Source organism: Hemiscyllium ocellatum, chromosome 13 (assembly GCF_020745735.1).
Source record: "Hemiscyllium ocellatum isolate sHemOce1 chromosome 13, sHemOce1.pat.X.cur, whole genome shotgun sequence".
In the NCBI taxonomy this organism is placed as follows: domain Eukaryota; kingdom Metazoa; phylum Chordata; class Chondrichthyes; order Orectolobiformes; family Hemiscylliidae; genus Hemiscyllium; species Hemiscyllium ocellatum.
This window is the reverse complement of record NC_083413.1, coordinates 19946516-19972720: the sequence shown is the minus strand read 5'-3', so window position 1 is coordinate 19972720 and position 26205 is coordinate 19946516. Positions and strand designations below refer to the sequence as shown.

The following is a 26205-nucleotide window of genomic DNA, read 5'->3' as shown; positions in this document are numbered from 1 at the left end:
TTTATCCAATAACACTGAATAGATATTAAAGAACATTCAGCTTTGAGAGGCACTGGGAGGGGAGAAGGCAAGTAAAAGCAGTTTGTGGCTTCAAATCCAAGACCAGAGACTTGAGCACAAAATGCAGGCTAATACCTGGGTGCAGCACTGAGGGAGAATATCACTGTTGAAGATACCGTCTTTCAGGTGGGATGTTAAAATTGACACCCCATTTTCCCTCTCAGGTGCAAGTAATACATCCTATGGCATTACTTCAAGGAAGAGCAGAGGAGATTTCTCTGGTGTCTTGACCTACTGTCCAAGTGTCCTGCTGCAGAGGGAACAGACTGATAGCATCATACAACTGGAAATTCTAGGCTGATTTTTGAAAAGACCAAGATTTAGGAGTTGCAGTTCATGCTAATTATCTCTAACCTTCATGTGTTCATAACCAATTATTTAAAATAATCGACAAACTTTAAGATTTATTATCCCTCAACCAACACCATTCTAAAACATTATCTGGTCTGTTATCATCTCACTGTTTTGCTGTGCATAAATTGGCTAGTGCATTTCCTACATAACAACAGTGACTATACTTCAAAATTATTTAATTTCCTCAAGAACAGTTTGAGTTTCCTGAGATTATGAGAGGAATGATATGAAGGCAAGTTTTAATCACATCAATTGCCAAGAACAACAGAAATCCTTGTGATCACTTTATAAGAATTGTGCTTTTTTGATGACTTCCTCTGAAAATGAGATCGGGGATCAGTGTTTCAGATCCACATACCTCACAAGCTGATTTCACCTACTTCAATATTTCTGTTTGGAATATCAAAGCCTCAAACTTTATACTGACAGGAACAAACTTGGGATCCAACTTGAGGTCAGGTGCAGTGTAGCTAGCTAGTAGCAGGATTGCCCTTCCAAAGCCTTTGGAGACGGATAAAGAGAGACAAATCACCACAACAGCAAGGAATGACCACACACCAAACATACAATGATATTAACATAGATACAGAAAGAGAACATTTTGTGCCTTGAGCCTGGTCTGTCGTTCAAGGAGGTCTCAACAAATCTAAAGAAAAAGTGAGGACTGCAGATGCTGGAGATCAGAGCTGAAAATGTGTTGCTGGAAAAGTGCAGCAGGTCAGGCAGCATCCAAGGAACAGGAGAATCGACGTTTCGGGCATGAACCCTTCTTCAGCCCTTCCTGAAGAAGGGCTCATGCCCGAAACGTCGATTCTCCTGCTCCTTGGATGCTGCCTGACCTGCTGCACTTTTCCAGCAACACATTTTCAGCTCAACGAATCTAAGTCCAGATTCCACATACTCTCATATCTATTGTAATTTGTGGAAAACAGTTCCAGACTTCCACTACCCTTTGCACGTAGAAATCTTCCCAAACATGAAATGGGCTTTGCTGTGTTTGAAGATTCTAACGGAAGACCTTATGATCGGACTTATAATTTTAACATTGCACTTCCAATGCAATCACCCTTCCACGTACATTCTGTCTCTAAATAATAAGTCAAGAATAAAATATGAAACAAAATCCATTTGAGTCTTTGGACTATCATGGCAATTGCCAGTAACTAAATTATATCTTAAACCTTACAGTGAAACTTCAATGATTTTAATCTCCATGTCTATGATCTAATGAACATAGTGCCCATTTTAGCGATCCTTTAAAGCATACATAACAACCAAATGTAAGTGTGAGTGGTCGGGAGAAAACATGTATTTTGCAAATATAGGTTGATGACATGAAGAAACAGATATATTTTCATTATGGATTCTTCTATACAAATCAGCAAAGGAATGTTCCAGAAAATAACTGTGGACATGCAAAGGAGTAAGACCTCAATCAGATCTAGCTCAGTGACATTCATTACATTGCATTATATTAATGACAAAATAGTGTTTTAAAACAACTGATTCTATTGGCAAGAAGAGTTAGTAACCAGATTATACAGATTTAAGATAATTGGCAAAAGATCGATGGAGGAGATGAGAAATTTATTTCATGTGGTAAGCTGTCCTGGTCTGGAATGCGCTGACTGAAATGACGGCGGCAGAGGATTCTATCACTTTTTTTTAAAGAGAATTAAACAAATACCTGACGAGGATAACTTCACAAGACAACAGTGAATGATAGATTAGTATCTTCAAATGATGCAATGGTTTTAGTTTTCCCTTTATGATTAAGATGCAAAGGAAGATTTTGCATTTATGTAGCACCCTTCAGAATGGGTTTCACAGTCACTTTCATGTAATGTCAGAACCTGGCAGCCAACTTGGATGCAGCAAGTCCGCACAAACAGGAACATGGCAATGAGCAAAGATGATTGCTTTCTTGTGAAGTCAATCAAAGAATAAATATTAGTCAGGACACAGGGATAACTCCTCTTTGCTCTTCTTTGAAATAATGTCATGAAATGGTATTTACGCACCCAAGCAAACCAATGGGGCCTGTTTATCATATCATCCAAAGCTAGGACCTCTGACAGAGCAGTATTCTCTCAGTCTACTGTTGAACTTGATTTCGTACTCATGCCCTGGAGAGGGACTTGAACTTGAGATGTTATGACTCTGAGGCAAGAGTCGTGGATGACATTTGATTCCACAACTCACAGATGAAAGGACAACAAGATATGACAGTTTCCTGCCCGGGAGGCAGCTTCAAAATCGTACCATCACAGAATACTTCGACTTGAGTTGTAAAAGCACGTGCTTAAAGAGGAAGAGAAGACTGACAAAAACTAGCTGTTGAACATGCTGTCTCGTGTCAGGGAGACAAATGCTTGTCCAGTCCTGCTGGAGTTGATTCAAAGTTCTTGTGGCCCCTTGTTTAATATTTTAGGGTAATAGTCAGTCTGAGGCTACTTCAGGAATAAACATTTTGACTGTATGACTGGAGTTTTCATTTCAATTGATACAGTAAAATGAAACTGTAATAACAATGTAATGTCACTAAGGGTACTGAACACAGCCAGGAAACTTATTTAGTGTGATAGCAACAACTGCTAAATGACACCAAATCAAAATATTTGCAGATCACATTCAGTTCCAAATGGTAAAGTTAAGTTTGTGATTGATTTCAACAGGCATGTCCATCCTAACCTGCCCTGCCTTCCTGTACCATCAGCAAAGAGAATTGATTCTTTGTTACCCACTTGGACGTTTGTTGAACATCACAGCACACCCATTTCTCATTCAACTTCTTTATAACTAGTAAAGGGGTCCTGGAGAGCTGGCAGCCATTTAATGTCAAGGGGTCGGCTCACTACAGTTGTTTCATGAGCCTTGGGCTAGCGAGGGAGGAGTTAAGTTCAAACACAATTTCTGCTCCCGATCACTGTTCAGGGATCCTTCTTTGGAAATGGATAATATACATGGCTGTGCTATACTCCAAGCTCAGAGAGACTATCATGATGGAGGAACAGCAGAGGACCAAAGTCAACCACTCGAATGGAACCCAATAAAATAAACATGTCTAAGGGGTGAAAGAAAACAACTGGAAGAAATGAAGGAGCAGGAAAAGTAAGCTTTACACTCAACAGTCTCTTATATCTGAATTTTAGATCAAGATTACACTGAAGGCACTCCATTCCTTACCTGACACTTGCCACATATTCTGTCTGACATTAACACCAGTCCAAACAGAACAAAAGACTGACTGCCTTGCAATGTTTTGTTGCTGAAAGTTCAAAAATTCTATCACCAATGATATGATATATTCTACAATAATTTGTCAGGTTCTTAGCAGGCAATCCTTTAGATTAATAACCCAGCTCCTGAGAAAAGAAGTTGACACCCCCTCTAAAATAATCTCCAGTGCCTTGATTGGCGACGCAAAGGCATAGTTCACCCTTCCTGTTAAAAAAAAAGGTGTCAGTATACTTGCAAAAATATCAATTGCGGTATCAGGAAAAATTGTCAAAATAAAAAGAAAATCAAAATTCACTGCGATATGCTTTCACCCTTCCTGTTAAAAAAAGTGTCAGTATACTTGCAAAAATATCAATTGCGGTATCAGGAAAACTTGTCAAAATAAAAAAAATCAAAATTCACTACGATATGCTGTGTCTTTTACATGTCATTCTAAGAACAGAGTCAAAGAAAACAAAAATTAAACTTTGCCCTTAATCTTACATATTCTGACGAAGCTCACTTAAAGGGCTCTTTCTGACATTGTCATTGGTACAGAACTGTTGTGGTTTTCCAGCTGTAATTTTTTCATCCAAGTCTGAACTTTTCTTTCTCTGTGGAAGATTTTTGCAGCCCAAAGTCAGGGGTGTAATGTTGGCCCATGGAAGAGCTTTGAAAGATGGTCTGCTGATAGTCACATATCACTAGCCTCAACCATAACTTCCTTGGCCTCAGCTCCACAGCCCAAGGGAAACCTGGTTCTGTGGAAGATGTCCGGAATGGCAGAATTACAAAATGGAGAGAGGGTGGATGAGTTACAGCAATCTTTTCCACCAGAAGCTGACTGACTCCATTTTAAATGAAAAGAGAAAATATTGGAGAAACTCAGCAGGTCCAGCAACATCTGTGGAAAGAGGAACAGAATTAATGTTTCAATCCAACGTGTGAGTATTAACGAAGATCTGAGCTATTCCGTGGAAACGTGAACTCTGTTCCACGCACTCTGTTTCACCTTCTACAGATGTTGCCAGACCTGGGAGTTCCTTCAGCATTTCTGCATTTATTTAAAATTTCCAGCATCTGCAGTATTTTGCTTCAATGTGATTCTAATTTTAAACCGCAGACAACAAAACTACCAATCCAAAGGTCATGGAATCCATTTTAGTTTACTCCTTTTTTGTATTAGGACTGTTTTCTTTCATTTTCAGGATATGGGGGTTTCTGGCAAAGCTAGATTTATTGCTCATTCCTCAGCTACCTTTGAGAAGACGAAAGTGAGCCACCCATTTTGGAACGGCCGGATTGAGGGGGACATTCACAGTGCTGACAACACAGAATGCTAAGAAGAGATTGATAGATTGATTGCTAAGAAGAGATTGATTGTAAACCATAGAAATGAATAAGGATATATTATGATCAGAGCAGAGAGATGAATGTGAGGGGGAGCAGTGGCTGCAAGTCAGGTTACATTTATTACAACAACACTATGACTAATTCAAACCTTGGCAACAAAATGGCATGAATTGGATTGGCATGTTTCAACTTTTTGCAAAGATCTGTCAAAGGCAAGTTCCCATTAAGAAAGCTGGTAAGTTCAGTTTGGAGTGTTGGTCTAAAGACAAAATTCTTCAGGTTTCATTTTCTGACTCCTTGCTCTCTGGTCCACCACAAGCTCCTTGTCAGTATATAAACTGCTGTACCTTAGCACTTGCTCAGATTTTAATACATTCTCTTCTTAAATCAGTGATCAACAAAATGGGCGAATTTAGCAGCTGATCTGCTGGAGATGAGAAGTTTACGATTCCTTAAGCATGTTAATCCGAGCACAGATTTTGAGTGCTGGGCCAAGTTTGATGTTCATGGCACTCATTAGGTGGTCCTCCTTCAGCAAGAGCAGAGCCTGGCCATCAATCTCCTGGGATCGAAATTCATCGGCAATATCCTTGCAACCTGCATGTGAAAACCACACAAAAATGGTCAGAGATACATCCAAACAGATTTTCATTTTTAATTAGTATAACAGATACAGGCACACAGTACACCACACAGCCAATCGAATCTACTCCATCATTCAAGTAGGCCATTATTGACCTGGTAATCCTCAACTCCACTTTCCTGCCTATTCTCACAACCCTCGATTCGCGTACTGATTAGAGATCTATCTCAAACCTGCACACAGCTAACAACCCAAGCTTTACGGCGCTTTGCAGTAAAGAATTCTTCAAGGTTATTAATCTCTATCTTAAATAAGCAAACCCTGACTCTGTGAATTTGTCCTAGACTCTCCCACAATAAGCAACAAGTGCTCAGGAAACTGGATATTATCAAAGGAATATAGAAAATATTAAAAGAAACCAGGGTACTCTTTGTGGACTAGCAAAGGGGAGATCTGATGAACATGTTCGAAATTATGAGGGTAAACAGACAAGGAAAAACTTCCCAATGACAGGAAGGTCAGCAACCAGAGAACATAGATTTCGGTAATTGGCAAAAGAACTAAAATGGATGCAGGAAGATTCTTTTATTCCTGCAATGAGTTGTGGTGTTCTGGAATGCTCCACTTGAAAGGACAGCAAAAGCTAATTCAATAAAAAGTTTCAAAAAGGAACTGGACTATTATTTGACAAGCAAAAATTACAGGACCACAGGAAAAATGTAGGCAAGGAATGGAAATAATTGAATAATTAAAAGCCTGCAGGGACACAATGGGCTGAATGGCCTCCTGCTGCCCTCTATAAATAATGGAAAGACAAGCTAAATCAGAAAGTAGTGGCCAGATGAAACTAGGTTTAGACTGCATGGAGAGGTAAGGAAGCCTATACTTTGGAACTAGTCAGAAAAAGCTGCATCACAGGAGGAATCCATGACAAATGCATTATAAATAAACAAAACCTCAGTGAAGTAATTTTTTAAAAGCTTTCTCTTTGGCATAATCCCTCAATCATACTCAAATTAGGACTGCAATACTGTAGCCCAATTTCTGATTTAAACAACCTACAAGTAATAATTCTGCGAGTTGAGAAGGAAATCTGACCACCTAACACCCACATGCTCCACACCCAATGCGTCTCCCAAGCCACCTCCCAAACAAGCTGACAATTAGATAAGTACAGGGACCATGGCGAACAGGGCACACACCTGGTAGAGAGTGTATGAACTCCCATACATGATCAACTGTCCACATCGTTGGGTCAACATGTAGTGTTTCACTGCAGTCTGACACCTCTCTCATCCTCTGTTCTCGCATTTCCCGTTCACGTTCCCGCTCATTCTGCCGGCGGCGTGTCGTCATGGCAACAGCAACCGTTTCTTCAGGAAGTGATGGGTTGGAGGTCGTTGTAGCCTCTTCTACAGGAGTGAAGCTAACAGGCATCTAGGAGGAGTTAATGATTTTATCACTTGCAGTACTTTAGATCTGTGCTACTAAATGATCATTGAAGTTAGTCATTGGGTTTCCTATGGGTACCTGTCCTGTATTCATTATACTGATGTAGGGCAAATCACCAAACCCCAGAAATAAAGTATAGTACCAAGTCCTCATCAGATGGAAAACAGACCATAAAAGATGGAGGAAGACCCAGGGAATGGTTCTCTAACACTTCAGCTAGGGAGCAGAATGCTGCCATCACAAGACATTTTGATTAATAAACTTTGCGCTAACTGTCTGATACATTAACCTCTGATACCAGTGAATTAGTCTCAACTATCACATGTTGTATACCTCTTTCATTTTGGCTGACGCACCATATATAAACTGCTGCTTCATAATAAACTTCATAAATGATCTTAAAACTACTTATGAACAGTCACTGCCTATCTTAGCTGCCTGTGACTCCCAAACACCAATTGTGACACTCTGCTTTAACATTCTATCTAAAGTTGGTACATAACTGATTTTTCTAATAATTTTGCACATCAATTAGCTACTGTTTTTAAATGAAATTTAACTAACCAGATCATTCATCAAGTTATAATCGCACCATTTTCTCTTAGTTTAGCTTGTCTGCATTCTTTGATCATTTTAGCAATTCAAATTGTGCCCCTTATTTTTGCAGATCAAGCGAGCACTGTACATATCTAAATCTTTTCCAATGTCTCTCGGCACCTCAATCAGTCTTATAATCAAAACTGGCTATAATACATCCGATCCCACATTTGCTGGATATTGACATTATCTCTGTGGACAGGCACTTCTTAGATTTTCTTCAACATCTCATCATTCTATTTGTTTGGCAAAATCTGTTGGACATAATTCTTGGCCAATTAGCACACAGAAACTTTAACCTTCCTGAAACAGTACATTCTTCACTGTGCAATCAGTCGACAATCTAGCCTAACATTCAAATTCAGGATCAACTGATTAGGAGCCAAACACTACACCATCTAACATTGCCCCACTGTTGAGGAAATGATCACCCACCTCAGCTAAAGTCCGGAAAGAAAACCATATGATTAACCTTCAAACAAATTGGCTGGATTTGGGATTAAACAAAATGAATAAGCAATCAATTAAAAGATGCTATTTTCCACCCATTCCTCAAGAGACTCTTCACATTCTTCTATCAATACCATTCAGCTGGATGGAACTTTCAAAGACATTGAAGCTACTGCTAAGAAGAGGACACAAAATTGATTAATAGATTGATTTATTTTGTAAACAAAAATAGATATAAGTTTTGTTGACCATTCTAAAATGGGTAATGGTCAATTTTAGCAGGAACTTGAAAATAACTCAATTATTTCCTAATTTTTAAGAGAGAATTTGCTCAGCAGAACACACCCCAACTGGGGTGATCATTATATCCATCCATGGTAAGGTTCACACAACATTATGGCACCATTACCACACATCAGGACACTTTGACTTCAGCTTGTCCAGTTTGGATTCCCACTTTTATTGGATTCAGGACACTAGAGATAAAATTGAATTAACCTGAAAATGTAATGATCATGTCATGCATCTACACATCTTGCATTCATGTCTCTTATACCTGTCTCATAAAGTGATCAGCTGATGCTCCTTCAACAGTGTTTGGTCTCCTTCCTCGTCGATTAAACCCATGGGATTCTGTTTTCTTTGTCCAACGTGTGCTCTTGTCTGATTTAAAAAGCCCCATTCGTTTACTGCAGCCAACATTGTACCTTAGAAATCAGAGGGTAAACATTGTTGAGGAACTTTTTAATTGAGGAGGTCAACGCACTCCCTTAAGGGGATGTGAGAGCAAAGACATTCACCAAGGTTCCTTAAGCAGCACTCTCTAAACCCACAAGCACTACGATTCAGAAGGACAAGGGAAGTAGATACATGGGAACACTATCATCTGCAATTCCCCTCAAAGACGAGTACCATCCTGACTTGGAAACATATTGGCATTGCTTCAGTGTTGCTCAGTCAAAACTTAGAACTAGTTCCCCAACAGCTTTGTGGGTTTACAAACACCAAAAGGCTGAAGCAGTTGAAGAATGCAGTTCAATATCATTTTCTCAAGGGCAACTAGTGAAGGACAATTAATGTTGGCTCAGTCAGTGATACACACTTCCCATGAAGAGATTTTTTAAAACATCTCTGATGGTGTACACAAATCTTTGCAAGTGTCAGGACATGTTGACAAAAATGTTAATAAAATGCTTATGGTATCCACAGTTTTACAAACAAAGGCAATGAGTACAAAAGAAAAGGAAGATGCCAAGGATTGTAGAGGTTGCAGAGGAGATAACTAGAAAGGTATCAGAGATATAGGACTGCAGTGGCATAGAGAGATTACAGAAGCTGGGGATACCAGAAGAGTATTTTCTTTCCATTCATTTTTTTGGCCAACAAATTTGGAATGTCAGGGATCAGGGGTCTTGGCACCTGGTTGGAGAGTTAGCAACAGCTCCAAGTCACCTCTGATGGGGTTGCTCCATAGTAAGTGCTGACTAGAGTCATCGAGTCAGAGATGTACAGCATGGAAACAGACCCCTCAGTCTAACCTGTCCATGCCGACCAGATATCCCAACCCAATCTAGTCCCACCTGTTAGCACCCGGCCCATATCCCTCCAAATCCTTCCTATTCATATACTCATCCAACTGCCTCTTAAATGTTGCAATTATACCAGCCTCCACCACTTCCTCTGTCAGCTCACTCCATACACGTATCACCCTCTGTGTGAAAAAGTTGTCCCTTAGGTCTCTTTTATATCTTTCCCCCTCTCACCCTAAACCTATGTCCTCTAGTTCTGGACTCCCTGACCTCAGGGAAAAGACTTTGTCTATTTATTCTATCCAAGCCCCTCATAATTTTGTAAACCACTATAAGGTCACCCCTCAGCCTCCGACACTCCAAGGAAAACAGCCCCAGCCTGTTCAGCCTCTCCCTGTAGCTCAAATCGTCCAATTCTGGTAACATCCTTGTAAATCTTTTCTGAACCCTTTCAAGTTTCACAATATCTTTTCAATAGGAGGGAGACCAGAATTGCACGCAATATTCCAACAGTGGCCTAACCAATGTCCTGTGCGGCCGCAACATGACCTTCCATCTCCTGCACTCAATACTCTGACCAATAAAAGAAAGCACACCAAACGCCTTCTTCACTATCCTACGTACCTGCGACTCCACTTTCAAGGAGCTATGAACCTGCACGCCAAGGTCTCTTTGTTCAGCAACACTCTCTAGGACGTTACCATTAAGTCCTGCTAAGATTTGTTTTTCCAAAATGCAGCACCTTGCATTTATCTGAGTTAAACTCTATGTGCCACTTCTCAGGCCATTGGCCCATCTGGTCAAGATCGTGTTGTAATCTGAGGTAACCTTCTTCGCTGTCCACTACACCGCCAATTTTGGTGTCATCTGCAAATGTACTCACTGTACCTCTTATGCTCACATCTAAATCATTTATGTAAACGACAAAAAGTAGAGGTAGCAGCACCGATCCTTGTGGCACTCCACTGGTCACAGGCCTCCAGTCTGAAAAACAACCCTCCACAGCCACCAATGTTCTTCTACCTTTGAGCCAGTTCCATACCAAATGGCTAGTTCTCCCTGTATTCCATGAGATCTAATCTTGCCAACCAGTCTCCCATGGGGAATCTTGTCGAACGCCTTACTGAAGTCCATATGGATCACATCTACCGCTCTGCCCTTATCAATCCTCTTTGTTACTTCTTCAAAAAACTCAATCAAGTTTGTGAGACATGATTTCCCACGCACTGCTATGTTGACTATCCCTAATCAGTCCTTGCCTTTCCAAATACATGTACATCCAGTCCCTCAGGATTTCCTCCAACAACTTGCCCAACACCGATGTCAAGCTCAGTGGTCTATAGTTCACTGGCTTGTCCTTACCACCCTTGTTAAACACTGGCACCACGTTAGCCAGCCACCAATCTTCCAGCACCTCACCTGTGACTATCAATGATACAAATATCTCAGCAAGATGCCCAGCAATCACTTCTCTAGCTTCCCACAGAGTTTTAGGTTACACCTGATCAGGTCCTGGGGATTTACCCACCTTTATGCGTTTCAAGACATCCAGCACTTCCTCCTCTGTAATATGGACATTTTGCAAGGTGTCTTAAGCAGTCACTGTTGGGCATTTCTCAGGCTCAAAGAAAACGGGAGAGAAATCTTACTTTCCTGCCCCAAGAACTGCCAGTCATTCAGAGGCTCTCCATTCTCCACCTGTGCCATTGAGAATGGTGGCAGCTGTCTGCAATATACCCGCCAAAGGTACAGGATCAATGAAAGTCATGAGGTCAAAGCTGACTGGAGGCAGCATAAGAGTCACGTGGTGAGATCTGCAGGAGAAGGTGGGAGAGGGAAAAAGGATAAGAAGCCAGGGTATGGGGGTGGCTTTCAATGGGACCTCTCCCTCTCCAAATACCAGGTCCCTCAGACAGGCACTGAATGCCTTCAACCAATGGACTCCCTTGTCAGATGTCCTCAGGCAAATTGGACGACATTCCCTTTTCAGCTCCTGCATGACAAGTACTCTGCCCACTGCTGTAAACTGCTCCCTCCCCCCTCACAATTAGCATACCAACCAGAAAACTGCCCTTGAGCTTCTTGCCCAGACGTAATCCGGCAAGTGTGAAATTTTGGCATGGTGTCCATCCACCCTCCCCTCGCCAATTAAATGGCCCCAACCATCTCCAAACTCAACAATGGAGTGACATTAAGTTCCACCCTGAACTCTGTTTCTCTCTCCATGGATGCTACCTGACCTGCCGAATTCCTCCACATTTTCTGTTTTGATTTAAGAAGGCATTAAGTCGAAAAATTAGGTCTTCAAAGAAGTAAACATAGAGGGTTGCTTTATTGAGGGAATTTGGGGACTTAAGACCCCTATACAGCTGAAGAAATGGCCATCAATGGTGGGGCAAAAAGTGTAGGGGATTAACAAGAGGCAAGACTGAAGGAGCTGAGCAATCTTAGGGGACTGTACAAACAACATTCATCTGCGATATAACTGGTTCTGTACATTTTCCTTAAATAACATACTCTTGCTTCTTATCATTATTAAGTATTTCACGCTCGTTTTTAACAGGGCTTCTTTTTCTAAAGACATTCATATTTTCAAGGAACTCAGTAGTTTGCCACAGACTTGTATCATTTGAATACAATGCTTACATCAATGTTTGAGCCCTTTTGATATGATACATTGCTCCAAGTCTGGGGTTAACAATCATCCCAGACATTTTATTGAAAATACAACCCTCAAAGTCAGCAGCTTGCAAAGACTCAGAAATTCCAAGGCCTATCTTTTACACATATTTCAGATCATAATGTTCAGTTTTGTTCAGTTTGTAATGGTCCTTATGCAGAACAATCCAGTTTGACTTGGCAGAGAATTAATAATGTACACACAAGAACTGTTCTCACTGCTTGACTGTACACTCTGAGCTCAGTTGCCAAATGGAAAGAACGCCATCATCATTTACTTTGAACCCTATCGATTTTCTCCCCAGAGAGCTTCAAACGAAATATTTGGAAAATTTTCAAGGTTTTGTACACATGAGAAGGCTTGGCAGATTTGCCAATCTGATACAGATCACTTTCATCACATCTTCTGGCAATATTTTGGATGACGAACTATTAAACCTGACAGTTCTGGGTCAGCTTGGAGATGTCATGCACAACTTTGGAAACAGTATATCATGCCTGGGAGCAATCAGCAATGCCAAATGAGGAACTATTTTCCTTTGTCCTAGGCAATAAGCTATTTAAGTAACTAGTGAAAGTTTGTTTAATTCCTGCAGTCAGCCTCACAGTTAGATTCTTGCAATATTAAAAGTTGGAATGATACAGAGGCCATTTAGCATGAAAAATAGCAACATCGAGAATGCTCTATTGCTGTACATTCTAGAAAGGAACACAGCTCTTCTAGTACTACACCAAGTCAGAATGACTATACAGTGACTAAGCATATCATCACTTTCAAAACAAAAAGCATTTTTGATAAGTCATGCAATGACATTTTGCTGAGTAACCATTTGTTCTTTATTGCCAAAGTAATGAAGCATAAAGGGAGATAAATGTTCCAACTGTGCAGGGCATAAGTGTGACAGCCTCTGGAGTACTGCACACAGATTTGGTCCTCTTGAAGAACAATGTAATTACACTGGCAGCATTTCAGGAGGTTCACTAGATTAATTCTAGAGATGAAAGGCTCGTCTTGTTTGGGGAGATTGAACAGTATAGGCGTATCATCACTAGAGATGGAAAGAATGACAGGAGATCTAATTAAGATATATGAAATGCTTAAAGTGATTGATAAAGGTGAAGTAGATCTGATGCTCCCCCTTATTAGGCAAGCCAGAATGAGAGGTCTAGTCTATGACTAAGGAGCTGCAGACTAAAACAGAGATGAGGAGGAAATTCTTCTTTGAAAAGATTGTGAATCTGAGGAATTCACTACCGCAGGGTGCAGTGGATGTGAGGATCCTGAATAAATTTAAGGAAATAGACAGTTTTTTAATTAATTAGCGAGTTGAAGGGTTATAGACAGCAAACAGGAAAGTGGAATTGAAGCCAAGATGAGATCAGCTATGATCACAGTAAATGGCTGAACTGGCTCGAGGAACTGAATTGCTCCTGCTTCTTACATAGTTATCTGAAAATCTTCTTTTAACTTCTGGCAAATGAAGCCTCGATACCTGTGGAAATTTGATGAATCAGTCATACAATCTTCTTATTCAATGACATCACTGTTGGGAGCCAGTGCCATATGAACACAGTCCTATTGAACTTATCTGTCATTTTGATAAAGGCAGAGTCCTCATTTGGTCGAGCCTAGGTCAGCCGTGCCTGAGTTTAGTAGTACTCTTGCCACTCTGTCAGCAGGTTGTGAGTACAAGTCTCAGTCCAGAGATTTGAGAACATAATCTAGGCTAACACTTCCCAGTGCAGAGAACGTTGCACCATCAGAGATGACCATTTTCAAATGAGATATTAAACAGAGCTAGTCTTAAAAAATTTCGTAACAAGAAAAATTCTCCTAGGTCCTGACCAATATTTGTCCATCAACCAATGTCATCAAAATAAATTATCCAGTTATTATCATATATCATATAACTGTGGTAGCTTGCTGGGCAAAATTGTCTGTTGTGTTTCCTATTGGCAAGTCAGAGGTTCCATTTGATAGTTATCCAGGAGTTTTTATAAATTATATAATTTCCTGGGTAACTATTAAACTTAACAGAGTTGAAAGCCTCCAGACAGTTCAGAAGTACTCAGTTGACTGCAAAGTGCTTTTGGGCATCCTAATGTAATGAAGGGTGCTTTATAAATGCACACCTTTCTCCAATAGTGCAACTTCACTTCATTGGTATCTCTAGGTTTCTGAGTAACTGTTCTCTCCGTTGAGAATGCTGGTGAGTCATTGGCCCAGACATTCTGATGGTCAGGTAGTCAGGGCACCATGCACTGGTGTCATGCTTAGAGACCATGTGGAAACCCTACTGTAGTTGACTCCATGATCATTGTTCAGGAAATTTAGAAGTCTGACAGGCAAATTCCCTAGGCCTCAAACCCGCTGAAAAAGCCCTTAAAATCAGAAACATTGGAGGCTTTCAACTTCATTAAACTTAATAGTTACCCAGGAAATTGTTTAGGTTTATAAAAACTCCAGGGTAACTATTAATGGAACCCCTGACTTGCTACTGACACCCCTCAATCCCATTAAACCCCTGAAAACTCTCCCCCAATCTGACTTTGTTGGACTCAACACGTAAACTTGCCATCCCAGCCTGATAACATCACCATTCTCACCTCACCAGGTACAACACCACCTCCCCAACCTTGATGTCACCCTGCACCACCCCATACTTAACACACCATACACACCCCACAATCCCAGGTGTCCCTTGACTGGACCCCTCCCCACCTTGCTGGATTTGACATGGCCCAACACACCTCCGCACTGAACAAATATCCAACCCTCAGTCACCTAAATTGACTGCCATCCTGACAATCCAAACCCCCGATACTACCCCATAACCACCTGAAACACCCATTCACTTAGCTGGCACCTTACCTACCTGGTATCCTATGCACCGCACTCAGTTGGCACTTCACCCACCTGGCATTCCAACCCCCTCACTTACCTTACATACTTACCTTTTCACAGTAGCTAGTGTGAAAAGTGGCCGACTGAGTTGTTGGACTTTGAAGTCCTAGAACACAGTGTGCTGACTGCTGTTAAAGGGCAGTGTCACTTATATGAATATCATATTTACTGCTGGGTTCATAGATTCCTGGACAGGCTTGTAACAGGAGAATCCTATCCAAGAATCTCCAAAGCAAAGCTATCTAAAAGTAAGAGGGTAAATTTTAGAACAATAGGGGCCAGAAATATAGTCTCCAACCCTGTTGGCAATATCCAGGCCACTATTGTGCTGGTTTTTGTTATTATAGTTTTTGTACAACATTTTTCAATTAATCCAGGATTGTTTTTCTTGGATCAGAGAAGGTTAAATGTAGATTTAATAGAACATGGATAGTCCTCACAAAATTGTGATTATATCTCTGAAAATCATGACTTTAAGTGAAACGACTTTATTTGATTGAAGGGTTCTCAAAGGAATTAATGTTGAAGGTGGAGTTAGGCTCTGTTGAGCATTTTCATGTTCAGAGAAAACAGAGTCCAAGTTGAAATACTGCACCATACAAGGGCAGCACAGTGCATTCCCAGCTGAAATAACTTGCAAAATAAAATAAATCACTGACTATAACAGAAAAATTGTATAAATAAAACTTAAATAAAGCTCACCAGTCTCTGTAAAGTGGCTGCTGTGTCAAACCCACAGCAATCTTAAAGTTCAATTTTGTCAGTGTCGCTCTTTCTCACTTTGTCTGGCTCATGTTTAACGTAAATGAACATCAAAAGAAAATTGATTCCCTTGACAGGAGAAACAGTAACCAGAGTCCACTGATTTAAGACGATAGGTAAAAGATGCAGCGGGAAGATGAGGACAATTCTTTATGTAATGAAATTGAAGGGAGATTGGAAGCAGTTTCAGCAACAGTTTCCAAAAGAAAATTTGTTATATGTTTTAAAAGGGGAAAAAAGATTCAGAGCTATGGAGTAAAAGCAGAATCTGGTACTCATTGGATAGTTCTTACGAAGAGCTTGCACAGGCAAAATGGATCGAATGCCAGGTTTCTATGGTGCATGCTTACACGAAGTCATCATTTCAGAACTTAACAATGATTCATATCAAGTTGCAGCTGTACAACCTTACAGCTTACAAATAATCTACAGAAGTATATTTATAAAGGTAAGTACATGTTTGAGAATCAGATAGATTTATTTGTAAAAATATAGGGTTGAGACTGCATTTGTTATTTGTGGAGGGTGTTGATGTTGAGTTTGCATTGAGACCAGATGAGGGGGATGTGGTCAGATTTGAGGTTTGGTTGAGACTTGGGATATGGTTGGCTTGGGCTTGAGGATGGGTTTGAGGACGAGGCCGGCGTTGAAGGTTGGGAGGTTCACACAGTGCCAAGCCGAGTACACCAGATAACAATCTGTGCTGTATTGCTGCACTGAATCATAGAATCTCTACTGTGTGGAAACAGGCCCTTGGACAAAAGTTTTATGAAAATGAAGGTGTCTCTGACTTTATGAAAATGGTGCCAGAAATTTGATTCTAAAAGTTTCACCTTTGAACTTGGCATCCACCATTTTCACCAGGAGGACAATGGAAGCTGCTGGAGTCATTTGGACAGGTAGGACACCATTCATAGACATAACAGACCCTTTTGATTAGAGCCAAGAACTCATTCGAGAGAAGTAAACTACCTTTTCCAATTACTAAAGTAAATGTGAGTGTGCATAAAAAGTGAAACTTCCAAATGATCAAGACCAAGTTCCTTAATTCCTTTTTTTTAAAAACCTGCCTACTGCCACTGCTTACAACTGTCTATTGATATAAGCCTGCTGGTTACCATTATAGGATTAACCCTGCACGGCTGATTTCACAATCCAGCATCACGGGGCTTGTATAGTCATGTATAGGTTTGATTGACCCGACCATGAAGTGAGTGAGTGAGTGTGTGTGTGTCTGTAAAGAATTAATACTTGATGGGATTTGAAAGTAATGACAGGGTGTTTATTAATGATTTTTTAAAAATGTCTGCAATGGGCACATTCAACTTCACTTCATTTCCTTTCAGAAGTACTCTTAAGTCTGCCCATTGCTAGTAATAGGTGTGTTCTCATGGATGGTGCAACAGGAATCTGAGTTAAAAAGGCCTGTTGAATGGATAGGTAGGCGCAGGAAACTATAGTGGTTATAAAAGGCCATGGTGGTGGATTGAGAAGCATAAGCTGACATCAAAGCTGGTACAAGGTAGCAAGAGTTGGTATGGATAGAGCAAGAGCAAGAGCACTGTATGGGGAAAGGTGTGAGAGATGAGGACTGGAGGATTGTTTCCGGTTTAATTTCTTTTACAGCTCGGATAAAGTCCTTTCACAAAACCCATTTTTATACCCGCAGTCTCTGCAGCTGACTCACTCAACGCCCATTAACAGCATCAGTACACAGAATAAAATTTCCAAGATCAGTGGTACTTACTACCTGTTGGGATCGTGAGAATTTTCACAATTTCGTGCTTCTAACACGAAAGTGAAAATTAGGCCCTCCAGGTCAGTGCAATCGCAATCACAGCACCAAATGCATCAGATGTGAAAAATATTTATTCTGCGAAGAGCCAATAATGGCAAAACTGGCTGATCTCCAGTACACTCAAGTATGCTGGAATGTAATCCTTTCTTGACAGCTGGCAATAAATTGTGACTGTGAACACTCAAAAGTGGATTATCTCCTAGTTTTGCCATTACCGCCAACCTTGCAAAACTCCGAGAATGCTGTATTGCCTCAACTCTGACTCTCATGCCTTATTTTCCCCATACATTGGCTGGCTGTGCCTTCAGCTGCCTCGGACTTAAGTTCTAGAACTGCCTTCCTGAAACTCTCCACCACTCTATCTCTTGCTCCTATTTGAGCATGCTCCTTAAAATCTACCTCTATGATCAAATTTTTGATCACCTGTCCCAATAGGTCTTGGTTTCAAATTTTGAACAAAGATCTCATGTGAAGAACCTTAGAATATTTTGGCATTTACATAATATTTTGAAAATACAAGTTGTAATTGATGTTATAACATCTGCTTAAGAGAACCCAATGTATTTTGTAACAATGCAAAGCAGCAGACACCACAAGCCTCCCACCAACCACACTCCTCCCCACCCCCTTCCCCACCACAATTCTACGTGTCAGATGCAGTTACTCAATTTATACTGCTGACTCACTTTACTGTTTTTAATCTAGCAGTCAAGAATTATTTACTAGTTAAATTCAGTTAAGAATGCTGGCTCAAGGTCAGAAGATGAGGAAGTCAGATTTATTTTGGACAGAAACTATTCCATCTGGTTCCCATCCTAGCCAAACCACCTTGTCACAAGGGAATAAAAACAGCCAGTAGATTAACCACACAGAAGACATTCAAGTAGAATTGATCACACAAGGAGAGAAGTGACAAAGTCCATACCAGTAATGAGTACTGAAGGCCGTTCTCAGTCATTACATCAACTCTATCGTAATTACAGCCAGGTAATTATAACACAACCAGAGACTGCCTAATGTTTTGATGTGACAGTCCTCTCACAGCTCATTTTAAATAGATTAACAGCTACGTTAATGCATCATGAGAGGCAGTGAGGTCGTGGTTATGTCACTGGGCTAGCAAACCAGAACTCCAGGTTAATGGGGGAGGTAGATTTTAATTCTACCAAGGCAGATGGTGAAATGTGAATTCAATTATAATCTGGAAAGGGATCTGGTGACCATTTAGCTCCTGCTGATTGTCCAAAAACCCATCTAGTTCACTAATGATCTGTGGGGTTGGAAATCTGTTGTCCTTACTTGGTCTGGCCTAAGTATGACAGCAATATAGTTGACCCTTCAATTCCCTCCTAACTAGTAATGCCCACATTCCACAAGTGAATATAAAAAAAAATCCCAGTTATGAATTCTATGTTGAGCACATGGACTGCAGTGATTCAAGAAGCCAGCTCACCATCGCCTTCTTAAGACAAACTAAGGATGGTCAATAAATAAAAACTAAAAGAAGTGTAGATACTGGAAATCAGAAACAAAAACAGAAATTTCTAAAATTTCTCACTCAAATCCCACTCAGCGGATCTGACAGCATCTGTGGAGTGAAATTTGAAATAATGTTTCAAGTCCAGTGATCCTATCTCAGAACTGTGTTCTGGAAAAGATCACTGGACACAAAACATTAACTCTGATTTCTCTCCATAGACGCTGATGGGCAATAAACACTGGCTAGCCAGCAATGCCCACATCCCGCGAATGAAAACAATTCCTGTGAATGAATTAAAAAAGGATGTTGCCTGAACATGTTAAGCAGTTAATGTTGCAAAAAGTACTCAGCTTCCCATTCTAATTACTTTTAAACAAGTAGAGGACATGTGTGGATATATTTTGTGAAAAAGGCTACATATAAAAATATATGTTTACAGTATAAAGCCAAATTAATTGTTTAATCTGCAAAAAACGAAGCCTTTTCAGCAGAATAATGAGCATAGAAAGATGCCAAACATAGAAATATGAGTTTCCTACCTTTTAGCGCATGACATAGAACAGAAACGCTTTGATCTTCTGAATTTGTGAGCATAATCCATTTTCCCACAGAACTCACACTTCAGCATGTCTGGATCACTGCCCTCCATCCCTTCTGAAATTATAATGGAAATGAAAGAATGGAAATGAAAGGAAATGAAAATTAAAATGGAAAAGGAAATTACTGTGAGGTAACTCATAACCAAAAACAGACTGTTCTGTTCAAACTGGCTATTTATTGATCTTGTTCTCCTTCAGGTCCATCTCCCCACTTCTACCTCAACATGTATGCCAGTGGAATAACACAAAGGGGACTCCAACCATGCCATGACATGTAACAACAGAACACTGGCCTATGTCCATGATTTTGTGTCCGGCACATTTCTGATAACAACAGTTCTTGTCAGGTGAGGAAAGACAAAATCCAAAAGAGATTAATTACTCTCTGGACATAATGTACAAATGTTGATAACAATGAGTTTTTCTGACAAATTACTGGGGGCCCTCTTTGGTTCAATCTTATCATCCCACTTTAGTCATAATTTCCTCATTTTTAGATTAGCTCAAGGTCAAGGTTAACTTTTTAAGATGAAGAGAGTTGACTGTCAAAGAACTGATGCAAACCAGTTAAGATGGAATAGAGGTTGGGATGGGACCCATTTCCCACCCCAATCTCCCCAAATACAATTTGATATGGGTGTCTCTTTTGAGTAACTTCTCCCTGTATTGAAAATAATTCTGTGAATTTGAATTGGACATAACAATGCCACTTGCTCTAAGCTGGCCAGCTCTCCATTACGTATGCGGATTGGGCCCTGAAGTTGCCATGCATAAAGATTGTAAAGCAAGGACTAAAAATGGATTTCACAGAACAAGGTAGCAAGCATACCAAGTCATTTGGTCTATCAATCTTGTTCCAGCTCTTTAAAGCTGCTTTTTAAAAGTACAAATGATTTGCTATTTCTTCTTGGTGCTGCATTTTTTTTCCCTTTTCAAATATTTATCCAATTCTCTTTTACAAGTTACAACTGAATCTGCACACACAATCCTTTTTAAGTCAGCTCATTCCAGACCACACCTAGTTTGCGAAAGAGTAAATTATCCCCATCATCTCTCTGGTTCTTGTTCAATTACCTAAAATCTTTTAATCTCTGGTTACGTATTTGGAAACATTTCATTACTTAAAATAAACCCTTCATAACATTGAACAACTCAAATGAATCTCTCTTTCATCTCAATGCTCTGAGAAGAATAATCTGGACTTCTCTCTCATTCTTCATTCTCAAATGGCATTAGAATAAATGGAAACTTGATAACTAATGTGGACACGATGTGCTGAAGGGCCTCTGTCCATGTTGCAAAACATACTGACTCTCATTCTTTCTCAAAGTCTAGAAAATTTCCTTTGCACCCTCTCCAAGGACTTGACATCTTCCCTGAAGTACGCTGGCTACAACTGGACACAACACTCCAGTCAAAACCTGACACTAGTGTTATAAAACGATCCCTCAACCTTTCCAGGAAATATTGGATGCTGTTGAGTATCTACAATGAAGTCCCATGCTGCTCCTGGCTTTTTATGTCACAGTAACAGTTTAACTATCATAGATTTCTAACCAATCATGAGAAAAAAGACATGTTGGGAAACTGAAAGCTGACCCATTGTGGACCCTTAAAGCTATTAAAGGGTCAGAGAGTGAGGAAATAGAATCTTTGTTTCCATTCGTGGGGGAAAAGAAAACTAGAGACCATAAATATAAGATGGTCATTAATGAATACAATAAGGAATCCAGGTGAACATAAGAAATAGCATGCAGGAGTAGACCATTCATATCTTTTGAGTTGATTTACTATAGTCACGTGTATCTCAGTACAATGAAAAGCTTTACTTATGAGCAGTACAAGCAGAACATAGTAAGCCAGGACACACTGATCACAGAGTGCTTAGACAGAGTGAGGCATACAGGTTACACTGCACAGGAGGTGCATGAGGCAGGATCAACATTAACAAGATCAACATTACATGAAATTAGAGAATCCATTTATCAGTCTAGTAATGGCAGGGATGAACCTATTGGTACATGTACTCAAGCTTCTGCCGGAAGAGGTTGTGGGAGAGCACTACCGGGGTTGGAGGAGTCTTTCCGTGGCAGCGGGAAGTGTGACTGGAATAAATGGATGGGAGGTTTTCATTATGGTCTGGGCTGTGCACATGACCTTCTGTAGTTTCTTACAGTCCTGGGCAGGGCAGTTGCCATACTAGGTCATTATGCACCCAGGTAGTAAGCTTTCTATGTGCATTTACAAAAGTTGGTCAGGGTCCCTATGGACTTAAGCTGCTCAAGGAAGACAGGGTATTCTTTGCCAGTCTGTAGATCAGATTGATCTTTAACTCCATTTTCCCATCTTCTCCTCTTCAATCCCTGTGAGACTAAAAATTTATTTCAACTCAACATCTTCAATGATTATATATAAAAAAAACTTCTTTACCTAGAGACTGGAGGGATGTCAAACGTGTTGCTGCTGGGAAGAGTTGAGGCAGATAGTTTAAATGTATTTAAGGGGAAGCGAGATAGATAATGAAGGCAAATGGAATAAGAGATCATCTTGTTGGAATCCAAAGAGAGGATGTGAAGAGGAACATGACTGTGGATCAGCTAGGATGAAGGAGGGTCAATGAACTTGAAATGTTAACTCTGCTTTCTCTGCACAGATGCTGCCAGACCTGCTGAGTTCCTCCAGCAATTTTGGTTTATAATTTAGGTGGAGTGAGTGGTTTATTTCTGTGCTGAAAAATTCACTGTAGTTCTATATAGAGTCATAGAGTTCTACAGCATGGAGGCAGACCCTTCGGCCCAACTGGCCCATGCTGACCAAATGTCTATCCACGCTGACCCCACATAGCCTAAACCTTTCCCATCCATGTATTTATCTAAATGTCTTTTAAATGTTGTTAATGTATGTGACTCCGTGCCGACAACCCTCTGTGTAAAAAAACTGTCCCTCAGGTTCCCTTTATTGCTTCCCCTCTAACCTTAAAGTGATGCCCTTTAGTCCTTGATTCCCCAAACCTGGGAAAAAGACTGAGTGCATTCACTCTTTCCATGCTGCTTATACACTTCTATACGATGCCCCCTCAGTCTCCTATGCTCTAAAGAAAACAGTCCTAGCTTGTCCAACCTGTTCCTATAATTGAGACTCTTGTGATCTGACAACATTCTTGTAAACTTCTTTTGCACTTGTTCCAGTTTAATAACATCCTTCCTATAGCACGGATACCAAAACTGATCAATATATTCCAAGTGTGACCTCACCAATGTTCTGTACAACTGCACTATAACTTCTGAACTTCTATACTCCATGCCCTGAGTATAGAGGTTCAATGTGCCAAAAGCGTGCTTCACTGCCCTGTCAACCTGTGACTCCATTTTTAGAGAACTGTGCACCTGAACTCCAAGATCCCTCTATTCCGCAACACTCCTTAAGACCCTACTATTCACCAAAAAACTTCTAACTTGATTTGACTTTCCAAAATGCAAGCCCTCACACTTATCTATATTAAACTCCATTTGCCATTAGACATCCCACCTAATATCAATATCTACTTTTAAAGTTCTTTAAATGTGACAGAAAATTGAGCAGGATGCATAGAGGTCAGCAAGTTTCATTATCAAGCAATTCGTGTCTTTGGCTTTATCCCCCACATCCTACCAAAATGTTTTACAAACCTTCACCAGTAAGGTCATCCAAATCGCTGTCCAGAGACCCTTCCAGCTGTTTGCCTGAGTTGCTCTGGAGCTCACCTACTGACTGGACAGAGGTGGGGGATGTGGCTGGCCCTTCACAGTGCACCTTCTGTTTGACTGGCTGCTCAGTCAACAGCGAGGAGCGGCTCACCTATCAAAAGGAGGACATTCAAGTCAATTTAACACAGTCACCTCAGCAAAACTGAAACAACATGAAACATTGGCTACTAGATGTGTTAATGAGGTGACCCTTTGTTCTTTTACTTATTAAGTCTGAGGTTCCCTCTCTCACTAGCACCTGAAGGAGGAGCAAGGCTTCAAAAGCTTGCACTTTCAAACATACCTGTTGGACTATAATCTGGTGTCATATAATTTTTGCGGTTATATAGACTGTGCTCAACCCCCTTAAGAGTAGAAGATTCGGGTTAGTAATGGAAATCTGAAACACTCTGTTTTAAAATACACCGAGGCTGAGGGAAGGGGTTGTCAAAGTAAATATCAAAACAGAAACTGATGGAGTTATTATCCACAAGGATGATGTGAGTTTCAAGATCAAGGCAAGCTAATGGAACCAAACAATATAATGACGGCCTGACTGAATGATGGAAGACGCTTGAAAGATCGAATGACTCAGTCTTGTTCCAAAGTGGGAGAAACTAGAATATCAGCCCAGTTTATAGATGATAATAATGGCTTCTTGTCAACTAGCTTAGAACTAATTATTTTTTAAAAATTAGCAGTGACTCAGTACCATGATGTCACTAAAATAAGGAATCATGGAATTTTTCAATACTAATGGAGGCCATTCAACTCTTCTATTTGATGAAGGGCTTATGCCCGAAACGTCGAATTTCCTGTTCCTTGGATGCTGCCTGACCTGCTGCGCTTTAACCAGCAACACATTTTCAGCTCTGATCTCCAGCATCTGCAGACCTCACTTTTTACTCTTCTATTTGAGGCTAGATTTTTGGAAGAGCAATCCATTCACCCTGTTTCTTTCCCATTGCTCTGCAAGCTTTCCTTTCTAATTTAACCTAATGTATGCTTCTAATCTCACCCTATCCAAATACTGAAGGTAAAATTGCCATAGTCTTGTGAGATTATTAGAGACAGACAACTGGTGGTGATTTAACGTTAGGGTCACTACTCCTCAGGCAAAGGGAAAGTTTAAGCAAGGGGCAGCTGAGAAATATCTATTCAGTAAACAGGTTGATAACATGTAGAGTAATTCAGCAATACACGGTTAATCATGAATTAATTTTATCTTTGCTGGGACTGGGGATATTTTCCTTGTGTGGGGAAGTCCAAAACTAGAGGGCATACTTTTAAGGTGAGAGGGGAAAGATTTCAAAAGAACCTGTGGAATAGCTTTTTCATGCAGAAGGTAAGGAACAACCTGCCGGAGGAAGTGGCAGAGACAGGTACAATTACAATGTTTAAAAGGCATCTGGATGGGTATGTGAATCAGAAGGGTTTATAGGGATATAGGCCAAATGCTGGCAAGTGGAACTAGGTCATTTGGGCTGTCTGGTCGGCATGGACGAGTTAGACCAAAGGGTTTGTTTCCATGACTATGACTCTCTGGTTATTTACAGGTGTCCACACATTTTATGTTTTCAGACTTTGAACGATCTATAAAGCTCATAGTATTAATTCAGTGAGACATTACTGTATGTCAATCATTTGTCTTAATTACGATGAGATTAGAATGATAAAATTCTGCTTGGATTGTCACTATGATCAGGGAACAAGTGTTGTAGAAAATAAGGTTATTCAGTCAACAGTAACTAATTGTTGTGACATTGCATTATGTTGAAACCAAAAGAAATTGATGGTTTGCCTTAGCCAAGTTTTCTAACCCTACTATCACATCGCTATTTGCAGGGTCAAGAAGAAAAACTAAGTGTACAATTTGTTCTGTTCTTTAATCATATCATATAAACAATAAATAATAGATGAAAATGGATGTAATTCACCATTTACATAGGCAAGCAGTTTTGCATCATTAGGTTTTGTGACACTAGTCAATACCTTTCATGCCTGGTCCCAGATTCACTCTACACCAATTGCCTACTGGTAATGGTGTTAGGCACCATGAAAGACGCATTATTAGTCAGACTGAATTTACAACAAAACCTGTATTTGCATGACATCTTTCATAAGGTTATGAAGTCTCAAGGTACTTCACAATTGTTGAAGTACAAGATATGTAGTGCAATGGATATATAACTGTGCTGAGTTTTAAATATTCCCAAGTTTTGTTCTTAATCACTTGTATGTTTTAAGTATGACCTCCCATTATAAAGTAGTTGGCAGAAAAACTGGTTGCAGACATTTAGTTCTTGCATAGATCTTGGCTAAGTCAATCTATGAAAAGTCCATTATCCCATTCACGAGAACGTTCAGTCCCCATCTACATGTACCCCACCTACTCCACCTCTCAACCTAGAAGGAACATTCTGAAGCATGCTCACTTCTTCATAAGAACAATGGAACTGATGCTGAGACGCTACCCAGAGACGGAATAAGTGTCTGTGACCAGGAGGAAAATTAATATAGACAAGCTCATTATTTAAAGCAGGTAACAATTTTAAGTCAAGTAATAAAAGGGAGAAATCAATCTAGCAAAAATCAACAACATTGTTTTGGAGGTGTCATATGTATTTTTATTTTCAAATTAGAAAATACACAAACTGTTC

At 40.2% G+C, this 26205-nt stretch overlaps 1 protein-coding gene across 2 annotated transcripts in view; it reads right to left on the bottom strand.

The window, feature by feature from the left end:
- Positions 1-4969: 4969 nt before the first annotated feature.
- Positions 4970-26205, bottom strand: part of LOC132821458 (polyhomeotic-like protein 3) — a 106934-nt gene continuing 85698 nt past the window's right edge. For both annotated transcript variants that reach the window (XM_060834047.1, XM_060834046.1), the window contains 5 exons: positions 23489-23657; positions 19761-19875; positions 8625-8775; positions 6772-7006; positions 4970-5583 (listed from right to left, as the gene is read on the bottom strand). In XM_060834047.1, coding sequence (XP_060690030.1) covers positions 5429-5583; positions 6772-7006; positions 8625-8775; positions 19761-19875; positions 23489-23657 — 825 coding nt within the window. In that variant the 3' untranslated portion in view covers positions 4970-5428. The remainder of the gene's footprint in view (positions 5584-6771; positions 7007-8624; positions 8776-19760; positions 19876-23488; positions 23658-26205) is intronic.